The sequence below is a fragment of the Dinoponera quadriceps genome, unplaced genomic scaffold (assembly GCF_001313825.1).
Source record: "Dinoponera quadriceps isolate SergipeBrazil2010 unplaced genomic scaffold, ASM131382v1 scaffold115, whole genome shotgun sequence".
Lineage (NCBI taxonomy): Eukaryota > Metazoa > Arthropoda > Insecta > Hymenoptera > Formicidae > Dinoponera > Dinoponera quadriceps.
In genome coordinates, this window is record NW_014554511.1 from 2,048,452 (window position 1) to 2,067,013 (window position 18,562).

The 18,562-nt window shown below is 36.9% G+C and overlaps 2 protein-coding genes across 3 annotated transcripts in view; both read right to left on the reverse strand.

Annotated features, from left to right (window-relative positions):
* LOC106751714 overlaps positions 1 to 2,484 on the reverse strand; it is a 380,102-nt gene extending 377,618 nt beyond the window's left edge. The window contains exon 1 of the mRNA XM_014632745.1: positions 2,181 to 2,484. The gene's annotated coding sequence lies outside the window, so the exon portion shown is untranslated. The remainder of the gene's footprint in view (positions 1 to 2,180) is intronic.
* Positions 2,485 to 15,774: 13,290 nt separating this feature from the next.
* Positions 15,775 to 18,562, reverse strand: part of LOC106751694 (head-specific guanylate cyclase) — a 54,011-nt gene continuing 51,223 nt past the window's right edge. For both annotated transcript variants that reach the window (XM_014632706.1, XM_014632707.1), the window contains exons 10-11: positions 17,315 to 17,469; positions 15,775 to 16,265 (exon numbers count right to left, since the gene is read on the reverse strand). In XM_014632706.1, the coding sequence (XP_014488192.1) occupies positions 16,070 to 16,265; positions 17,315 to 17,469 (351 nt within the window). In that variant the 3' untranslated portion in view covers positions 15,775 to 16,069. The remainder of the gene's footprint in view (positions 16,266 to 17,314; positions 17,470 to 18,562) is intronic.

Here is an 18,562-nt window from a genome sequence, read left to right on the forward strand (position 1 = left end):
GGGGGGGGGGGGGGGAAGTAAATATTGGAAATGTGTTTCGCCGAGCTTCTTTTCGCGAGAAATATTTATCTCTCTGATACTCCCTCCCCGTTTTGAATCGCGAATTTCTCTCCCAATATATATTTCAAAATACATTATTCTCTATAATTTTGTTCCAGTATCGTATTACAGGAAGGAGCTGTATATTCTGGAATATACGGATTCTCGAGCCGTCCGAAAAAATCACACGTCGAATCTATGATATTATTGAAGCAATTATGACGCAATTCAATTGAACGTTGTTTTGTAATTTATCAAAGATAAGAACATGCGGAATATCGTATTTCATATTTAAACACTGTCATATTTTAAATCTTTCAGATATCGTATCTCATATTTAAATACCTTATACATGTAAATGTAGAAATAAATAAATAAATAAATAAATAAATAATTAATTAAATACCTTCTTTTTAATATATGAAATATATATCGGCAATTACGTCGCACAAAGTATGGTGTACAAAAACACATTGATGTGCGTCCCAACAAATTTCAACGTTCAATATAACAAGACAGCAAAATACAGGCAGGATCGTAAACAAAAACTCCACTTAAGCGGGGTCTACAATGAGAATTTAAGGCGTAAAATTTAAGAAATTGACCAATCGTAATTGACCTATCTTCCATAATTCGACTGTGACTGGTCAATTTCTTAAGTCCTACGCCTTAAATTCCTATTGTAGACCTCGCTTTACGTATTTAGCCTTACTATGTGAAAAATAATTTTACCCAAAACAAAATTCTTGATAAATGTATCTCAAGCTTCGTAGAAAATATTAACTTATAACGAATTTATACGACATCAATGTCATTGTACATACGTGATCGTTTGAATACTGATTGATATTTGTTAAAATAAAATTTAGATGTTCGCTGATATTCCAGATACGATGCGAAGTTTATAGATATTCAATGACCGTTGTTATTCATATATGGACAACCAACGGCGATATATAGACTTTTGTATATCGCCTATGAATATGCGTATTATCACCACACACACACAACATTAAATATCTCTAACGCAGTCACATTATTAACATAAATCGACACATTCAACAAATTGTCACTGTAAGTATTTAATATATTGCGAAATTAAATTCTAATATTTTTTACTGAAAATATAAAATCACGCCATGGCGCTTCAAGTATCTGTGTTGCAACACGTCCCATCATCTTCTCTTATTTATCGAATACGTTTCTATACATAAAACAGACGAATTTCAAAATTCGACCCTTAGCAGTGCACTGAGAAACCCATTCAGTCGAATCAACTAAATTCTTGTTTGAATATGGGCGAACAAATTTTTTGCTTATAATAACCAAAGTTTGTCTAAACCGAAGGTTTGGTTTTCTGCACTGAAAAAAAAAAGGTTTTGCAGTCACAGAAAAATTTATCTAGATATGAGAAATTAGCTAAGACGGATAAATGTGCTAGCGAATACTTCAGAATAAACAACTCGAAATAATCTGCAAAGTAGTCGGCAATTATCGTTAGAATGCTGCTGCTGCCAATCATACGTGCCACGGACAATTTTCTAGCAGAACAAACGCTCAAGCGAAACATTTTATCAGTGATATTTCGAATTCTAGCCGGACCAACGAAACATTTCCCCGAGTGTGAGCTTTCGGAGGTTTCAAAGAGGCGAACTTTCGGTCCGGGGGAAACCTAAACCTCGGTTCTTTTAACCGAAAAATTAGCCCCTATCCAAAAGAATCTTTAATTGATTCGACTAAATGAGATTCGTGCACGAGGACACACGGTATAGACCACACGATCGTCTCGCATGGTCAAGCTGAAAGGAACGCCCGAAGCCGTGGAAGAGTCGAGAAGACAACGAGAGACGGCCTCGAGAAAGATCGTGTGCACGAGGTTCGAGCCGGACGAGATTCCATTCCGGGTGAGACCGAGTTACCTGAAGAAACGCCGAGATATGCGCGACGAGACCGCCTCTCCCACCGTGTGCCACGGACAAAAGTAAGGTAAGCACTATTCCTTGTGTGTGTGTGTGTGTGTGTGTATCCGAGGAGGAAAGAGCGTGTATTCACGCACGCACACACCCTCAGCAACGTATATATGTGGTGGGACGCGGCATGACGCCGAGAGAGAGGGACGAAAAGGAAAATCAGCAACTCACCGAGCGTGCAAGGTTAGCGTCGTCCGGCGGTCCTCTGGTATCCGTTAATCGAGGCAACAACAGCTCCTTACTTCTCCTCCTCCCTCCTCTTCGCTCCAACAGCGCAGCACAAAGGACGCCGCACGCACAGCTGAGATGCACCGCGCGATATTCCGGAGACTCTCGCTTCCGAGAACCGGCACACCAACTTGATCGAACGCGCTCCGGGCCCGCGTCTTTCGAACCCGGCGAACTTCACGTCATTCGACGCGCAACCGGCACTCACACACAACACACGCACAGTAAGGAACTGGAAAGAGAGATCCTCGCGCGTATGCGAGCAGGCCAATAATCGAGCGAGGACACGGGAGGATACTCGGACAGAACATACGCCTGTAGAGCACGGAGCGACGCGCGAGATCCTTCTCGGAACGTTGTCTCGCGCGATGGCGTTCCTCGAACGATGACTCGTGCGCGCTGAAATACCACGCTCGAAACGCTGCTTGTGGCGCGAACTAAGAGAAACAGCGAATTCCAGGAAACGGTGGGATCCTCGATGACGGATCCTCGAACTCGTGCACGGTTGTGTTTAACGAAGATGCTAACGCAGCCACGCGCGAGCAACGACGCGACTTCCGCGCGCTACTGACTACGGCAGACTGAGCGTTGGACGCGAGCGAGGCGCGCGCGCGACACCCGCGCCCCTGGCGGACGATATCCGAGACGACGGACACCTTTGACCGGTCTTTGCGCTCCGATTCGTATCGGGAGTACGGTGGAGTACGCGAGATGGATATGTCGCGGGTCTGACGATCCGGCGAGATCGAAGAGACGACCGAAGTGCAGCGAGCGGCTTTCCCGATATCGAATGTACTTGAAAGTACCGCTGCGCGACCCCGCTCGTACGATAAAAAATTCGGCCACCGCTATTAAGAAACACTCGTTTACGATGCGTTTGTTGAGATTAGTTGAACGATTCTATCAATTTGTACGTAGCGCTTGTACTGCGACAGAACGAGAGACGAAGGGGTTTTTAAATAATCTAATCTAATATGGAGTCGACAAAGATTCACATTTACCAGGTGTAGAAATATGAAACCGGAATTTCCCTATGAGACAAAATTCTTAAAGCGGGCCACCTAAAAATCGATGATTGAAATATTAAAAAATAATGTACGTACCTCGATAGTACTTTTAAAAATGAAAGACACGTATTTTTTCTTTTTTTGAAAATTCGATTTTTTTTTAAGTTATTAACAATATCATTTTTTCCCCATATTTTATAAAAAAATTATTTTTTCCTGATTGGCTCAACGAATCTTTATGAAATTTTATAAGTAAGTCGGAAAGAATAGCCCTTTAAGAACATATTTTTAGAATTCACGCAACATGTAATTTGTTTAAACAAATTCATAAAAGTTATAAACAATTAGAAATTACATGTATTTCTCAATCAATTACGACAATAATTTTTACATATTTCGATTCCTTATTCAATTTCGAATAAATGAGTGAAAAAAAAAGTTGGTAACTCGCAATAGGTAAATAACAACGTTCATTTGTTTACATCGCTCTTCGACGCGCATAAATGTGTTTATAAAAATGTAAATAACCAATGACCCCCACTGTCCTCGACAACTTTTGTCCGAACATTTTTTTCGTAGGTTGCGTAGTTTCGGAGATATTTCCGTTTATCGATTAAAATGGGTCACCGTGTATATTATTTTTATATGTTTTTCGATATTATTATTATTTTTCTAATATTCTAAGAACATTTTAATAATATGCCAAGAATATTATGTAAAATGGACATATAACACCGATAGACCATTCTTAGAATATTATAAGAATATTATTTTAATATTGAATAATATTCATATAATATTATAGGAATATTATGTGCTTATAGATATGTAACAGGTTTTCTTTTATTTTCGTGATAGATTTAATATTTATTATTCGATAAAAAAGTGTCTGTGGGCAGTTTGGATAATAAGAAACGAAGCTACTAATAATAAAATAATATTAACGGACTTTTAATTCCACGACAGTAGTCAGCAACGCCATGCAAAATCGATTAACCACCTGAAATTTTTATTAATGACATTCGATTGTTTACGAAGGATATTACAGATATGCTTCTGCATGATAAAGCTCGCAGTGTCAAATGTGGTACGAATAATTTATGTCCGCTAATTTTCATAAAACCGATATGTTTATTGATTTATCGCGTATATTAATACTGAAAACTCAGGAAGCCCTTTGTCTTTTGTCCGTACCTATAATCATTTGCAAATTTAGTAACGTATAAAATTACAAAAACTCTGAGTTTTTCATGTAAATCTATTATACAGAGTGTTTCAAACTAATATCGGTTCCCGTAGTGTGCAAATAGAACGGGTGAAAATGAACAGAAAAATTTTAAACCATTTTGCAAATAACACGCAAAATTTCGAGTTATCAATTGAAAACGTATACAGGCTTCTTTAATTAATAACTCAACAATTTCCGTGTTATTTGCAAAATGGTGAGAGACTTTTTTATTCCGAATAGTCTAATCTACAAGTATATGACAATTATTGTACCTAATGACGAAGTTCAAGGTTCAAAGTTTAATATACTGATGTCTGTCGTTAAGTGCAAAAATTGCCACATATTTGTAGATGAGGCCACTCTGAACAAAAAAGTCCTGTATCATTTTGCAAATAACATGCACATTTTTGTGTTATTAATTAAAGAAACCTCTAAAATGACCTCTAAATGACCATTTTCAATCATTGATAACTCGAAATTTTGCGTGTTACTTTCAAAATGGTGTAGGACTTTCCGACTCAGTTTCACTCGCTTTACTTGCACACCACGGGACCCAAGATTAGTTCGGGACACCCTGTATAAACAACCTTATCCAAAACAAAACAATTTGTCTCAAAGTGTATTTTTAGTTTCGTAGAAAATAATTATTAATTGACAAAATATTAATTTGGCGTATAACGCCAAATTGTCGTTTTTTGCGTTAACGTAAGCTTGATGTAAGCGATATTGCCAGATATTTTTCTTGTCACCGCGCGGTTAAGTTCGTGTGTAGGCATAATTCCATTCACTGCGAATGCAGCAGCAATTAATTAAACTGTGCATCTCCTGCGAACGAATAATACAATGCACAACGCGACTACGTTGTCGGTGGAAACCAGCAGAATATTTTATCGCAACGCCGAATCTATTTCATTAGGACGACACGGGTAAATAAAATATTCACCATCTCGTTACCGCAAATAATTTAAAAGCGCTGCATCATAAGTGCTTCGCGCATTCTCAAGTCTGCATGTTTTATCTCGTGCTGTTTCATATAAAATCAGCATAAATTCTCACCTAATGATGTTTCCCCGTCTCGGGAAACAGGTCGGTCTAATTATACAAAAGTGATTTAATGGCAATCGTAGTGTGCATGCGAATAAAAATGGCAAATATTCTCTCCTTTCGATAAAATCTTTCTGTCAATTTGCAGAAAATGTAGTGCAATCGATTCTACGTAACGTGATATGAAAACTGAATAATGGAAAGGCGAGCGAAGCGATACCGTAGCAATTGATTTTCAGTATATAGAGGGTGTCCGAGTTTCTCTATTTCTTTCTTCCTTTCTCCCCTTCCCTCTCTCTCTCTTTTTCTATTTCATTCACGTATTCTGTGATCAACTCGGTATAAATAGCACAAAAGTTTGAACGGTGTTCCTTCGTAATTTTCCTCTGTAATTTACAACGTGCGATTTTCAAGCAAATTCAAAATTTCCTATTTAGGTATCTAATTAAATCTGTGGTTACCTAACAACGTTATTGGTTGTAGCAATGTTCTATATAGGGTTGCGCTTCTTCGGCACAAAGCTTCAAGCGACGTGCAAATTTTATTCTCACGTAACCACCGGCCAGTGATAAATACCATTTATTAGTACTAATTGAATAAATTATATTTCATTCATCGCACTCTCCGCGTTCGCTCGCATTCTCGTCGTTCATTCTTTCGCCTCCTCTCCCCGTCATCCCCTTCCGATCCCTTCCACCTATTTGATTTCGTTCTCCCTTTTAGCGCACGGTAATTTGTCGCGATAGATAATAAACTATTGAAACATGTTTCGATTTAAATAAAAAAATTAAATTTTGCATTTGAATGCGCGCGTGTGTAGCGTGTATAAAGGAAGATATTGACGTTTCGGCGGTAATTGATTGGATTATATTTTCCCTCAGCCGTCACGCCAAATTTCTCGCTGTCGAAAATATTTAATTTTTGTTTCTACCGGATTGTTTTTTTTTGCAACAACGTACGCGTGCGTGCGTAGACGTGTACATATGTGTGCGTATGCGCGTGTGTTAAGCATGTTAAGTTCTTGCATATTTTTTCCGGGGAATATATATATTGAGACGACGAGCAATAATCTTGCATGCATATACACACACATCGTCATCATATATCTAATTATAGAAATGTAATTAATAATAACATTATTTATTTATGTATTATAATATAAACAGAGGCCGACGTCAAAATGGAATAACGCACAGCGACGAATATATGATAAATCAATAAACGCATTAAATTCGCGCGCCATCGGTTTAGTTTAATTAATATAAATCGTATTATTTCAAATATTGTGAATGAAGTATTATTAAGTTTAATATTGTCATGCGGACAGGGACGGGGCAGCGAGTTAAGCGTGAAATTTGTAACTTTGAAGAATCCCGTTTTATTGGATCTCCAGTTACGGGAGGACGTTACATTCGTTCTTTAATATCAAGTTTTAAGAAGAATCGGAGCGCGAGAGTGCACCAAAACGAAAGTAGTATCCCCACGAAAATCGGTATGGGAATAAGACTGTAGTGCTTTAACCCGTTGCGATCTTATGTCGAGCGTCACTCGACACAGCGTTTCGTTCCAGCAAGTCCTATGTCGAGCGACACTCGACACCGCGTTTCGTTCCAACGCGTCCTATGACGCGACAGAGTCGACGTTGACAGAGTCTTCATCGTACGCTAAAAGAGATAAGATAAGAGCTGTGATGTAGCATCATAAATGTTTTCCAAAGTAAACGGTACCAAGCGGATGAGCGATTGGTGAAATCTGTGCGGACCGGCTGGGACGAAATTGCGAATACAGCGCGGACCGCAACGGGTTAAAGCAAGATATCTTATTTCTCGCTGAAAAGTTCCACCATTTCCGCCTTTCGGTATTAGCACATTACTGACGATCGACACGTCGTGAAAAACGAATTCGGACTATTGCTTTTAATACAAGTTTATTTATCTTTATCTCATGTATACGGAAGACTCTATTAATACGATTCCATCCCCTGCGCATAGCAAAATCGAAAATGCGCCAATCAGACGCACTATGTGCGAATATTCGTGCATCATGACTGGTTGATTATTCGGTCAATCGGCAACGATACTCCAAAGAAACAACGTTTGTTCCTACCGCCAATTTTTTAAACAGAACATACGTGCAAAACCCGTCGATACGCACGCATTGCGTGACGCAGTACAGTGTCTAAGTATTTAATATTTGTTTCATTCTCTTCGGTCGTCAGGTGAAATCGATACGCGTCATTGCAGTTTAATCGAAATAGAGAGACGGCCGAGCACTTCGGCGTACAAAGAATATGCGCATATTCGTATTCCATACGCGGATGAGTTAATAATAAATTTGTATCGATACTCCGGAAATATGACGATGGGGGTGAAGGAAGTCGTAAACGACGCGACACGTCGTGCAATTCGGGATAGCTTTCGTTGGACGTGTGCGTCTCATCGTACGGAATATGCGGGAAGCGCATGGAAAATTTACTTTCACAGGAGCGGAAAGAGCGTCGCACTTAATTATTCTTTAACCCTTTGAAACACACGTTTTCCCTCCCGTTTATTTTTCATCAATTTTGGTGCCCGGGGGTTTTCGGGGTCGATGATCAAGAATCTGAGGTCGAAATTGAAGTATTGTTAAAATCTAAAATGGCGGATCTAATAAGGAGGATCGAAATTGTAGCGAATCAACCAAATAACTCCCAATTTGGTATTCATGAATAATACATGAAATTTTTATTTAGAAATTCGGTACAAGGAAGATTTTGTCTATGCCGCAGATTATATCATTTCGATCCCTCTAATTCGTTTTTGCAATATCGCGTTTCATCATTTGTACACGGAAGTTTTGAAAGCCGTAGACACTGAGTTTTGTAGTCAACATTTCGAATTTTGTAATTTTTCAGTTTCACAATTAGCGACCCGAAAACCTTCTTGTGCCACATTTGAAGGGAATTGCTTGATACACTGTAATTTCAGTCTGCCATGTTACACCGCCATTTTGAGTTGTAAAAATCTTCTAATTCTGATAGCAGATTCATAATCAGCGACCTCAAAAAAAATCCCATATATATGTTTTAACACCTAAATTGTGGAAAAAACGCTGGAAAATGTATTTTCTTTGAAAAACAGGCATTTTTCTTAATTTGGTTATTTATAACACTTTTGCAGTTAACGAAATGTGTATTTTGACGATTTTTTTACATTCACATAACATATTAGAAAAAAAAATAGTCTAAATAGGGCAATGAAAATTTTATCGGCGAAAATCTGAAGGAGAAAAGATTGTAATTTTACTTTCCACCTAAGGGTTAAAGGGACATTCTTAAATTGGCGATTGTAAGGAATTAGACACAGAACAATATTTAAATATTATTTTTCAACGCCAATTAATCGTCCTATATATCTGCCAAATTTGATAATAAAACCGTAAATCTGAGAAAGAGTTCCGTAACGCTAATGATTTCAAGTTTGTCTTATAAAATATCTTGCGAAAATAATACGCTTTACTTAGGTGGTGTTTTTTAATAGTACTGATTTGACAAAGCTAAAGTTTTTTACAAATATTACTGGTCCCAAACAATGAGGCAGAAATGCATCAAAAGTAGAAAATAGTCTGATGTCTCCAGCAAAAAATTAAATCATAAAATGGATAAAAAATGATGTATACGCGCGTACACATATATGTTTTTAGCGTTGAAATAGTGATTTCGCGTTTGAGCTTTAACAGTACCGTGAAATTATTAACATTACAAAATTTAATATATATCAATATTTACATATAGGGACTTCTAATGTGATTGTAAAAAACGTAAGTCGGTGAAAATGGCATTAAGATGAAAGCAAAGGAAGCATTTATGGAAATTGTAATGTTTTAATATTATCAGCAATAACATATATCGCATTTTAAAGATCGGTTTCATTAGCGTCGATTATAATATTGATATCAATTATTTTCCCTTTTCTCGTTAAGGATGCGGTTTTCGACGCGGTGCAGTGGAAATGAAAACGGGGGACAGATGGAAGAGGAAATAACGAGGCGCTCCGTAATGAAACCTTTGTAGCTGAAGGAACTACAGTAATTTTTCAGACTTGTCTTATAGTTGTCCTTCCGTGTGAAAAGTAGCGACAGTGGCTAAGACAAAGCGCGCGAAGTTAGAGGCATTTTTCTGATTAGGAAGAATAATCGTGCCGCCCGAAATGTCGGAAGCAGCGTGCCGAAGCGATATCGACGTAACCTAATAATCTGTAACCAGTGTTTGCCTTAGATGATTTCAAATTCATCTAGATGAAAATGAGATGGAAATCCGAAAAATTCATCTTAGATGAGATGAAGATGATTTTGCTTTTAATTTATCAAGATGGACGATAAGATAAGTAGCGCTACGTGTCTAGATAATTTTTTAACGATATAGTTTTCATGAGAAACTTTATAAAAATTTATAAGAAAAATCACGCAGATCATAAAATTGCACGACGGATAAGTAATTCGTCAACGTAATCGCTTTAAATTTAAGGATTTAACAAAGAAAAAACTAATAATCATTGATTCTTAATCCGATATGGGCTTAACACATAAATCCATATTATCTCATTCATTTTGTCGAAAAATGAATTCAGAATATGGACTATAACATCGTCTCAGATAATTTTTAGATGAGATAACATGTTCTTTTTATTTAAGATGAATAAATTGTGTACTTCTTCCATCTAGATAAAGACAAAGATGATCTATTTATTCATCCGGATGATTATTTAGATAACGTTATCTAGATACCGGCAAATACTGTAACAATCTGTAACATTACTCGGATGAGAGAAAAATTAGTGAAATTGAAAAATATGGTAACGTCATATATCGAGTACTGTATCTGTTAGTGGAGAAGAGGAACTTTAAATTGATACACATAAAGAGATAGTCTCCTTAGATATCGCGCAATCGAAGCGTTTGCGATAATATGTAAAACAATAAAAACCTCAAATCTCTCATTGCGCGATTTCTTACATTTATTGAGCTAATGTTCCAGTTACTTCACGCTGTTCGGAACTATCAAGAGAATGTAATTAAGCGGAGAATGTGGATTATGTCACGCGTATTAAACTCGAGGCACTCGAAATACCTACCACGGGGGATGCTTAACGACCCGCATATCTTATTAAAATATTTACGCGATTAAACGCAATTACACTCTATCTAAATGCGGTACTTCAACAGCTCTTAAATAAGTAATTTACGAGGAGACGTTATTTTTTCATTAACCTGTTCCAAAATTTGACGTAATTTTACATAGAAGGTAATCATTGTTTGCCTTAGATTATTTCAGATTCATCCAGATGAAGGTGAGATGAAGATGAGGTTAGATGACAATCCGAAAAATTCATTATAGATGAGACGATTTTACTTTTGATTTATGTAGATAAAAGATAATGTAAGTAGCGCTATTAATTTAGATAATTTTTAAAATGATATTGTTTCATGAGAGAGATTACAAAAATTTATGATAAAAATTACGCAGATCATAAATTGTATAATGTATTAATTCGTCGCTCGCTAAACGTAATCGCTTTAAATTTGAGGATCTAACAAAGAAGATCAATAATCATTGACTGCTCATTCACAATTGACAATTCGATATGGGCTTAAAGTGGATTAATCAATTGGAACAAATGGTCTGTTCTTTATAGTTACATCAGTTCACGAGCGCAGCTGAATAGAACGGAAAGAGATAAAACTGAAATTTGCTGATTCGTTGAAATATAGTCTCCAATCCCTAGTTCGATACAGGCTTAACGCATAAGTCTATATTATTTCATTCATTTGATCGAAAAGTGAGTTCAGAATATGGAACATAACATCATTTCAGATAATTTTTAGATGAGATAACATGTTTTTTTAAGATATCTAATTTTAAGATATCTTATATGAAGATAAATATAGTTTATATATCTTTTATCTGGGTAAAGATAAATATGATCAATTTATTCATCCAGATGATTATCTAGATGATTTTATCTAGATTCTGGCAAACACTCTAGGTAATATATCTAAATTCCTTAGATGAAAATGACTATTTGGTTTAGACAATTAAAGAAGAATGGAGATATTAAAAAGAGAATCACATTTCCGCTGAAAATATATAATAATCATTTTATAGATTCTTAAAGTCTGCCTAAATATTCTATATTTTCTTAACCCCTTTTCCTCTCTAAACGCGACGTAAGCGTCACCGGCTCGTGAAATTTCGCAGTATAATTAAGTTACTTTAATAAACATTACACTCCTTTTGACAAAGAAATATTAACCGAGTTAACTTGACTAGGCTGGTAGAACTCACGAGAGCCTTTGACTTAGTTTCTTCAGTACACAGCGGCACGACAGACAGCGCGCTTCTAGGGGTTTATCTGAAATTAGTGACGCGTACATCATAGGTCCTTTTTCTCGCGTAATTATTCTAATGACGACGAAATTTCAAAGATAATAACGCAAACGGAGGTGCATAACGAGAACGGTGACAAAGAAGGAATAAAGAAAAAAACAAATAAAGCGGGTGAAAACAGCGGAAAGCAACTTTTTCGTTCTCATCGACTGACAATTCTGCAAATTGTCCTAATTATTTGTAATCGCTAATTAATTGTTACAGTACGAAATAATTCAATGTTAAGCGACGAAGTATGAATTCTGAGCGAGTTTTCGCTTCGTTTCTATACGTGATTGCGAATGAGTTTATCTTATTACCGCGTTAAGCGCCTTAGAGACTGCAGCAAGTTCGCGAAAGAAAAAAGTAAAAGCTTCGTTAGATTTTAATGCCGTTATTCCTTCTCGATACGATCGAAGCAGATTCTTCTCGCAGCGTCTCGTGGATCCTATAATTCTATATCGTTTGCTCATCTATTTCGTTCCGATGAATGCTCTTTAATTTTCCAATTCTCAGTTATTCTTCGTAATTACTTATTTATCTCGTTTGTACTACAACAGAGTACATAACGAGTTCTTCTCACTTCGTAAAAATCTCCGACACAGCTCGTAGCGTGTAGCTTTTTAATCGAAATCACCATTCGATTCATGTTAGCCATGTCATTACCCCATACGCGCGTAATATTATTTAATATTAAGTAATATTTAGGGAATATTAACAAATGGTTATATGTACGCTCCTAATAATATTAAAAAAATAATATTACTTAATATTATTGTATATTACTTAATAATATTATATATTACATATTTTATATTTTATATATTATATATATTTTAATATTCAACTCTATGTATAAATATAATTTATATATTTGTAGTCTTTTACTTAAAATGTAAGTCGAAAGAATTTTGTTTAAAAATATATTTTATATANAAATTTCATTTATATATATTTTTATAATAATAATAATAATAATATTTTTAAATATTCAAAGAACATTTTTATAATATGCCAAGAATATTATGTGAAATGGACATATAACATCAATAGAACATTTCTATAATATTAAAAAAATATTACATATTAGAATATTATAAGAATATTGTCTTAGTATTGTATAGTATTCATATATTCATATAATATTCTAGGAATATTATGCGCCTATGAGGTAATCTTACCGTGTTCTGATTTCTCGCTCGCAGCCTCTTGCACATTTCAACATCTGTACTGTACTGATCCTTTGGGTCGAATACTGCTTCTCCCCAATCTCGAATGCTCGATTGCACGGCGTAGCCGACAGGAACGATGTTTAATTTCCACATTTCCTGCCGGCATAAATGCTACCGTGAGAAACATTAAAGACCCACGAATTTGCACACACGGGCGGATCGCTGGTGAGTACACTGTAAATCCAAGTGTGTTATTTTAGACGCCTAAACGTCTCTTAAAGTGGCACATTTGACTGAAGCTACTTTCATATATTTTTTACCGATTTCACTTACGTTTGAAACGTTTATTAAGTTAACACGTTGTTATGTAAGTGTCGACGTGTTAATCCGCCCAATTGTTTTAAATGATATGATTTAAAACGGCAAGACATGTGTAAGAAATGCGTAAGAAGAGCTTCAGCTAAAGGATTTGCAATGTACACTGCAAATCCTAGTGTCATTTTAGCTGAGGCTTTCTTTACACATTTCTTGCCGTTTTACATCACATTATTTAACACGATCGAGCGTGTCAACTTATAATTTAACACGATTAAATGTTTCAAATTACGTAACAAATGTCAAATTTTTCGACGTTTATGCGTGTAAAAGTAACACATTTGCAGTGTACTCGCGCGCGCGTACGCGTCGTACGCACACATGCATACGAGAGCGCATACGAGAGCGATTAACGGGGCCTTTGGTGACGGTGGCTTTGTAAAAGCACCCTCTGGTTTCCAGTTTTACAATACACCCCGCCCCCGCTCACGTTGAAGCGGGAAGAGGCCGCGCTTTTCAATAAGCGTTTCGCCGCGGCGAGAACGGCGCAATTAGTTATTACCGCGCGATCCACAAACCGCCGCGTTGTTACCTTACAAGCCGCTGCTTCGTATTACTACGTCTGCGGAAGTTTCCTCCCCCGGGGGAGGACGCCTTCGCGAAAGTTGAAATATTAGCGGCCCCGTAAATCGCGGCTATTCGTAGATTCTCCCGCTTTCTCACCCGCGAAAAATAACCCGGCCGTTAATAATAAAGTAGATATTTGCCCGCGTTAACCGATATAAACTTTGCGTTATCCCCCCCGGTTGAAAATTTCCAGGTGGATTCAACCCACGGAAATCCGAGGAAGACTCGTGCAAATCCATGTGGGATATTAAAAATTCATACGGGAATCCACACGATGAAAATTCATATGGCAACTCGAGTGGATTGTTACGTGAGACTTGCGTTTTCGGCGCAATCCTCTTAATTACGGCGACCGTGAGATTCCACGTGGATTTCCTACGTGGATTCTCATCTTTTTTCTTTCAATAGAGAGAAGAAGAATCTTCTCTTAATGAGAAGATAGGACAACACATCGCGATGGTACATCGATTTTAAGTCACAGTCAAGCTGATACAAAGGAAAACGACAGATCGAACGAGAGATAGAATTTGGGTAATTTCGACATCCGATTCTTCATGCATTGAGATAATACGGTGACTGAAAAATTACAATCCGCTACGTTCTCTATCGAAGCATGAACATTTATTAGACGAGAATAAAAAGAGGGATGATCTATCGAAACGTAAATAATAGTAAATACTTATTACACGAGAATAAAGTAGGGAACGAAAGGTAATATCTTTATGTTTCTTTTTAAATGAGCGGTTAAAAATAGCTTCTATGACGTAAAAAGGGTTATGTTATCCATGACATCGGGGTCATGGATACGCAGTGTTTGCCGGTATCTAGATAAAATTATCTAAATACTCGTCCAGATGAATAAATAGATAATCTTTATTTCTATCTAGATGGAAGAAATATAAAATATATTCATCTTCATCTTAGATTTAAAAAATATGTTATTTAAAATTATCTGAAATGATGTTATGGTCCATATTCTGAACTCGCTTTTTGATAGAATGAATGAAATAATATTGACTTATGCGTTAAGCCCGTATTACACCAGAGATTGGAAATTAGATTTCAACGAATCAACAAGTCTTGTCTCCTCTGGACTTTTTAGCTACATCAGTTCTTACCAGTTCAACAGAGCAACTAAAAAGAACAGATCATTTGTTTAAATTGATCAATCTACTTTAAGCCCGTATCAAACTGTCGACTGTGAGTGAGCAGTCAATGATTATTGGTCTCTTTTGTTAGATCCTTAAATTTAAAGCGATTACGTCGACGAATTACTTAACCGTTGTGCAATTTTATAATCTACGTAATTTTTCTTACAAATTTTTATAAACTCTCATGAAAACAGTATCATCTGAAAAATGATCTAGATAGGTTGTGCTACTTATCTTAACTTTCATCTAGATAAATCAAAAGTAAAATCACCTTCATCTAATGTAAGATGAATTTTCGTCTAATTTTCATCTCATTTTCACCTCATTTTCATCTCATTTTCATCTCATCTTTATCGAGAATGAATCTAAAATCATCCAAAGCAAACACTGCGCATAGAACAGACGTGTTCAACGCGTTGACTTCCCGACGATCATCCGCTTCTCGTGGCAACCGAGCGTCGGAACCGAACACAAACGGAATCATAAGACTTCGTTTCTGATAAATGATATTTCGAGGTGGAGAATTTCGGCCAATTCGGTCTTCTCGGCGCAGCCTCGGGACAGGGTTTCTTAAATGACATACACAAGCATGAGGTCCATGAGTAGAGTTTTACTTGCTCGTATATTTAATTTGTATATAATGATTACAACCCCCCTAAGACTCTGCGTATAAATAGTACCCGCGCAAAGATCCTTCAATGTGTTTTCGTACAGTTAGCGCCTTGTTTTTAATGTACCTTCTTTGTTAGTGCCAGCTTGAGAGCTCACATATACATCGATCTGATAATGTCGGGTGTCAACGCTATTATCGACGGTAATATCGTTAAAATAACACATTGATCAGCGATTTCGTCGGTACGCGACTGACTCCATGTCGAGAGGTGTCTACGTGTTGCTACTGATTCCGAGTTCCTTGATCGCTGCTTGAATGTGCACATCGAGGGGCTCGCTTGCGCTGACGTCGCTATGCTGATAACCGTTTAGAAAGTAACACGTGCCCGATATACCGGCTGGCATCTCCTTAGGTAGATTGTCCTTGGTCCGCGGTTCCAATATAAATCCCGATTTCTGAATTAAACACCTGCAAAAGTTCACGACATCGTTAAATCAGTATTTATTCTTTATCGTTTCGAGAAATTTTCCGTCCTCTCTTTATTATCGTCTAATATTATGATATATGAGCCGTTTATTTTGAAAGTGACCTAAGTCCATTTATATTTAAATTGAGATATTTAAGAGTTTGCGTTTCAATAAAATTAAAAATATATGTGCAGGATACCAATGTATCACACTGCTTAAGCGTATCTAAGAGAGTTAAATTTACAATTCTTATTAAAATAATAGTAATTATCAAGTGAATAATATGTGTTTTCTTATCCCAAATGGAGTTAAGTCACTTTCAAAATTAACAACTAGATTTGTTATAAAATTTGAAAGAGCCCAAGTCCATTCAACATAATTTGAAATGCTTCAAATTGAAAAAACAATACTCAATTTATTTTATATTTCTTTACAATACTTCAAAAACACAATTTATGCAATTCAGGAAATCTTCTAATTATATAAATTACATAACAATTTACTGCTCATCTACATTTTGCGTATGCGGGAAGGATTTGAAGAAGTCATGGTGCTCCGATGTTATATATCGTAATAAGTCCATCATGTCTTTGTATTTCGCTGTTGTAATTCGTCTTATATTTTTATAAAATAGTGTCAACACAATATTTTCGAATTTTCTTGGTCTATTCCGACGTGGTAATAAATCCAGGATTTTAAACTCTGCATTCTCATCCATTGATGTCTTATAGAAAATTTTGTATGGTTCATTTAATGACATTTCTACGACGCACTTTCGGACATTATCAATAATGGATTGGACTTAGGCCACTTTCAAAGTAATGTTTTTAATTATTGAAATAACTGCGAAAATTTATGTGTCAAAATATTATCGTATACTCTGAATATACTTAACCGCAAAATGTTGTTTATGACAGCTAGACTTCAAGTTGTACACGTTACTACAGTCAACAACAAAAAATTGACAAATGGACTTAGGCCACTTTCAAAATAAATGGCTCATATATTTGCATACAATAATATGCAAGACCAAGAAACAGCATCACGTACAGGTACGTAGTTGGGCTGACGTTGACACGAAGCGGCTCACTCGTCGACTCGAATTTGTTCGCCAATGTGACGTTGTGCCCGAAGAGACAGTATCTCGGCATTTTCTTGCCCACAACGCCCGCCAACACCATCCCGGTATGAATGCCAATGCGCATCTGGATGGAACATTAAAGAGACCGGGTGAGTCAATAAAAGGCCTGTGTCCGACGTGTTCCACGTGGCACACGTCAGCAAGCATGACGAAGATTGGACGACAGTCGGTCTGAGAGAAAAAAGGGGAAGAAGGGATTGAAATAAAAAAGGAGAAGCAGCGATGAGAGGAGGGAAATATTCCTCGTAAATCTGCTTTAAATGTTAATGCAACTGTGTGGGCGTTCCCGTCGTATTTCCGTCGAACTTTTATCGTAGTTAAGAAATACTTTAAATGGGAAAAGTTTTAATAGCACTCAAGATGAGAATAATAAACAATGGAGCATCCAGCCGAGCGGATACGTAATAATCAAAAATTTCTCTCGATTGAAAAACTTGGATGGTGCATCGTGAGAACGAGAGTCGCTGCTGTACTGATTGTTGAAGCTCAAAAGCAACGAAGGTGAGAAAGAAGGAGCGCACAGTGTACCAGTGTAGAAGTATGAAACCGGAATTTTTTTGTAAAAATTACACGTCTGTTGTTTGAAAATGATAAAAAATATTTTATTCAAAATAGTGTCCATTGCTATTTATACATTTTTCCCACCTCTCCGACAGTTTATGAATGCCACGCCAAAAAAACATTTCTTCTTTTGAAGCGAACCAACTATCGAGCCATTTTCGTACATTTTCATACGAATTGAAGCGTTGTTCAGCGAGAGCGTGTCCCATTGATGCGAATAGATGATAATCGGACGGAGCCAAGTCTGGAGAATAAGCCGCATGCGTTAGTATTTCCCAACTGAACGCCTCGATCGTTTCCCTGACCCGTTTTGCTGTGTGTGATGGGGCATTATCATGGAGCAAAATGACTTTGTGTTGCCTTTTTCCATATTCCGGTCGTTTTTCACGCAATGCTCGATTTAAATCGATCATTTGCTGTTGGTAGCGATCAGTGTTAACGGTTTCACCAGGTTTTAGCAGCTCATAATAGATTACACCCTTCTGATCCCACCAAACACAGAGCATTGTCTTCTTTCCAAAGCGATTGCAATAGACGTCGATGGTTTGCCTGGATTCACCCATGATTTCTGACGCTTAGAATTCTCAAAATATATC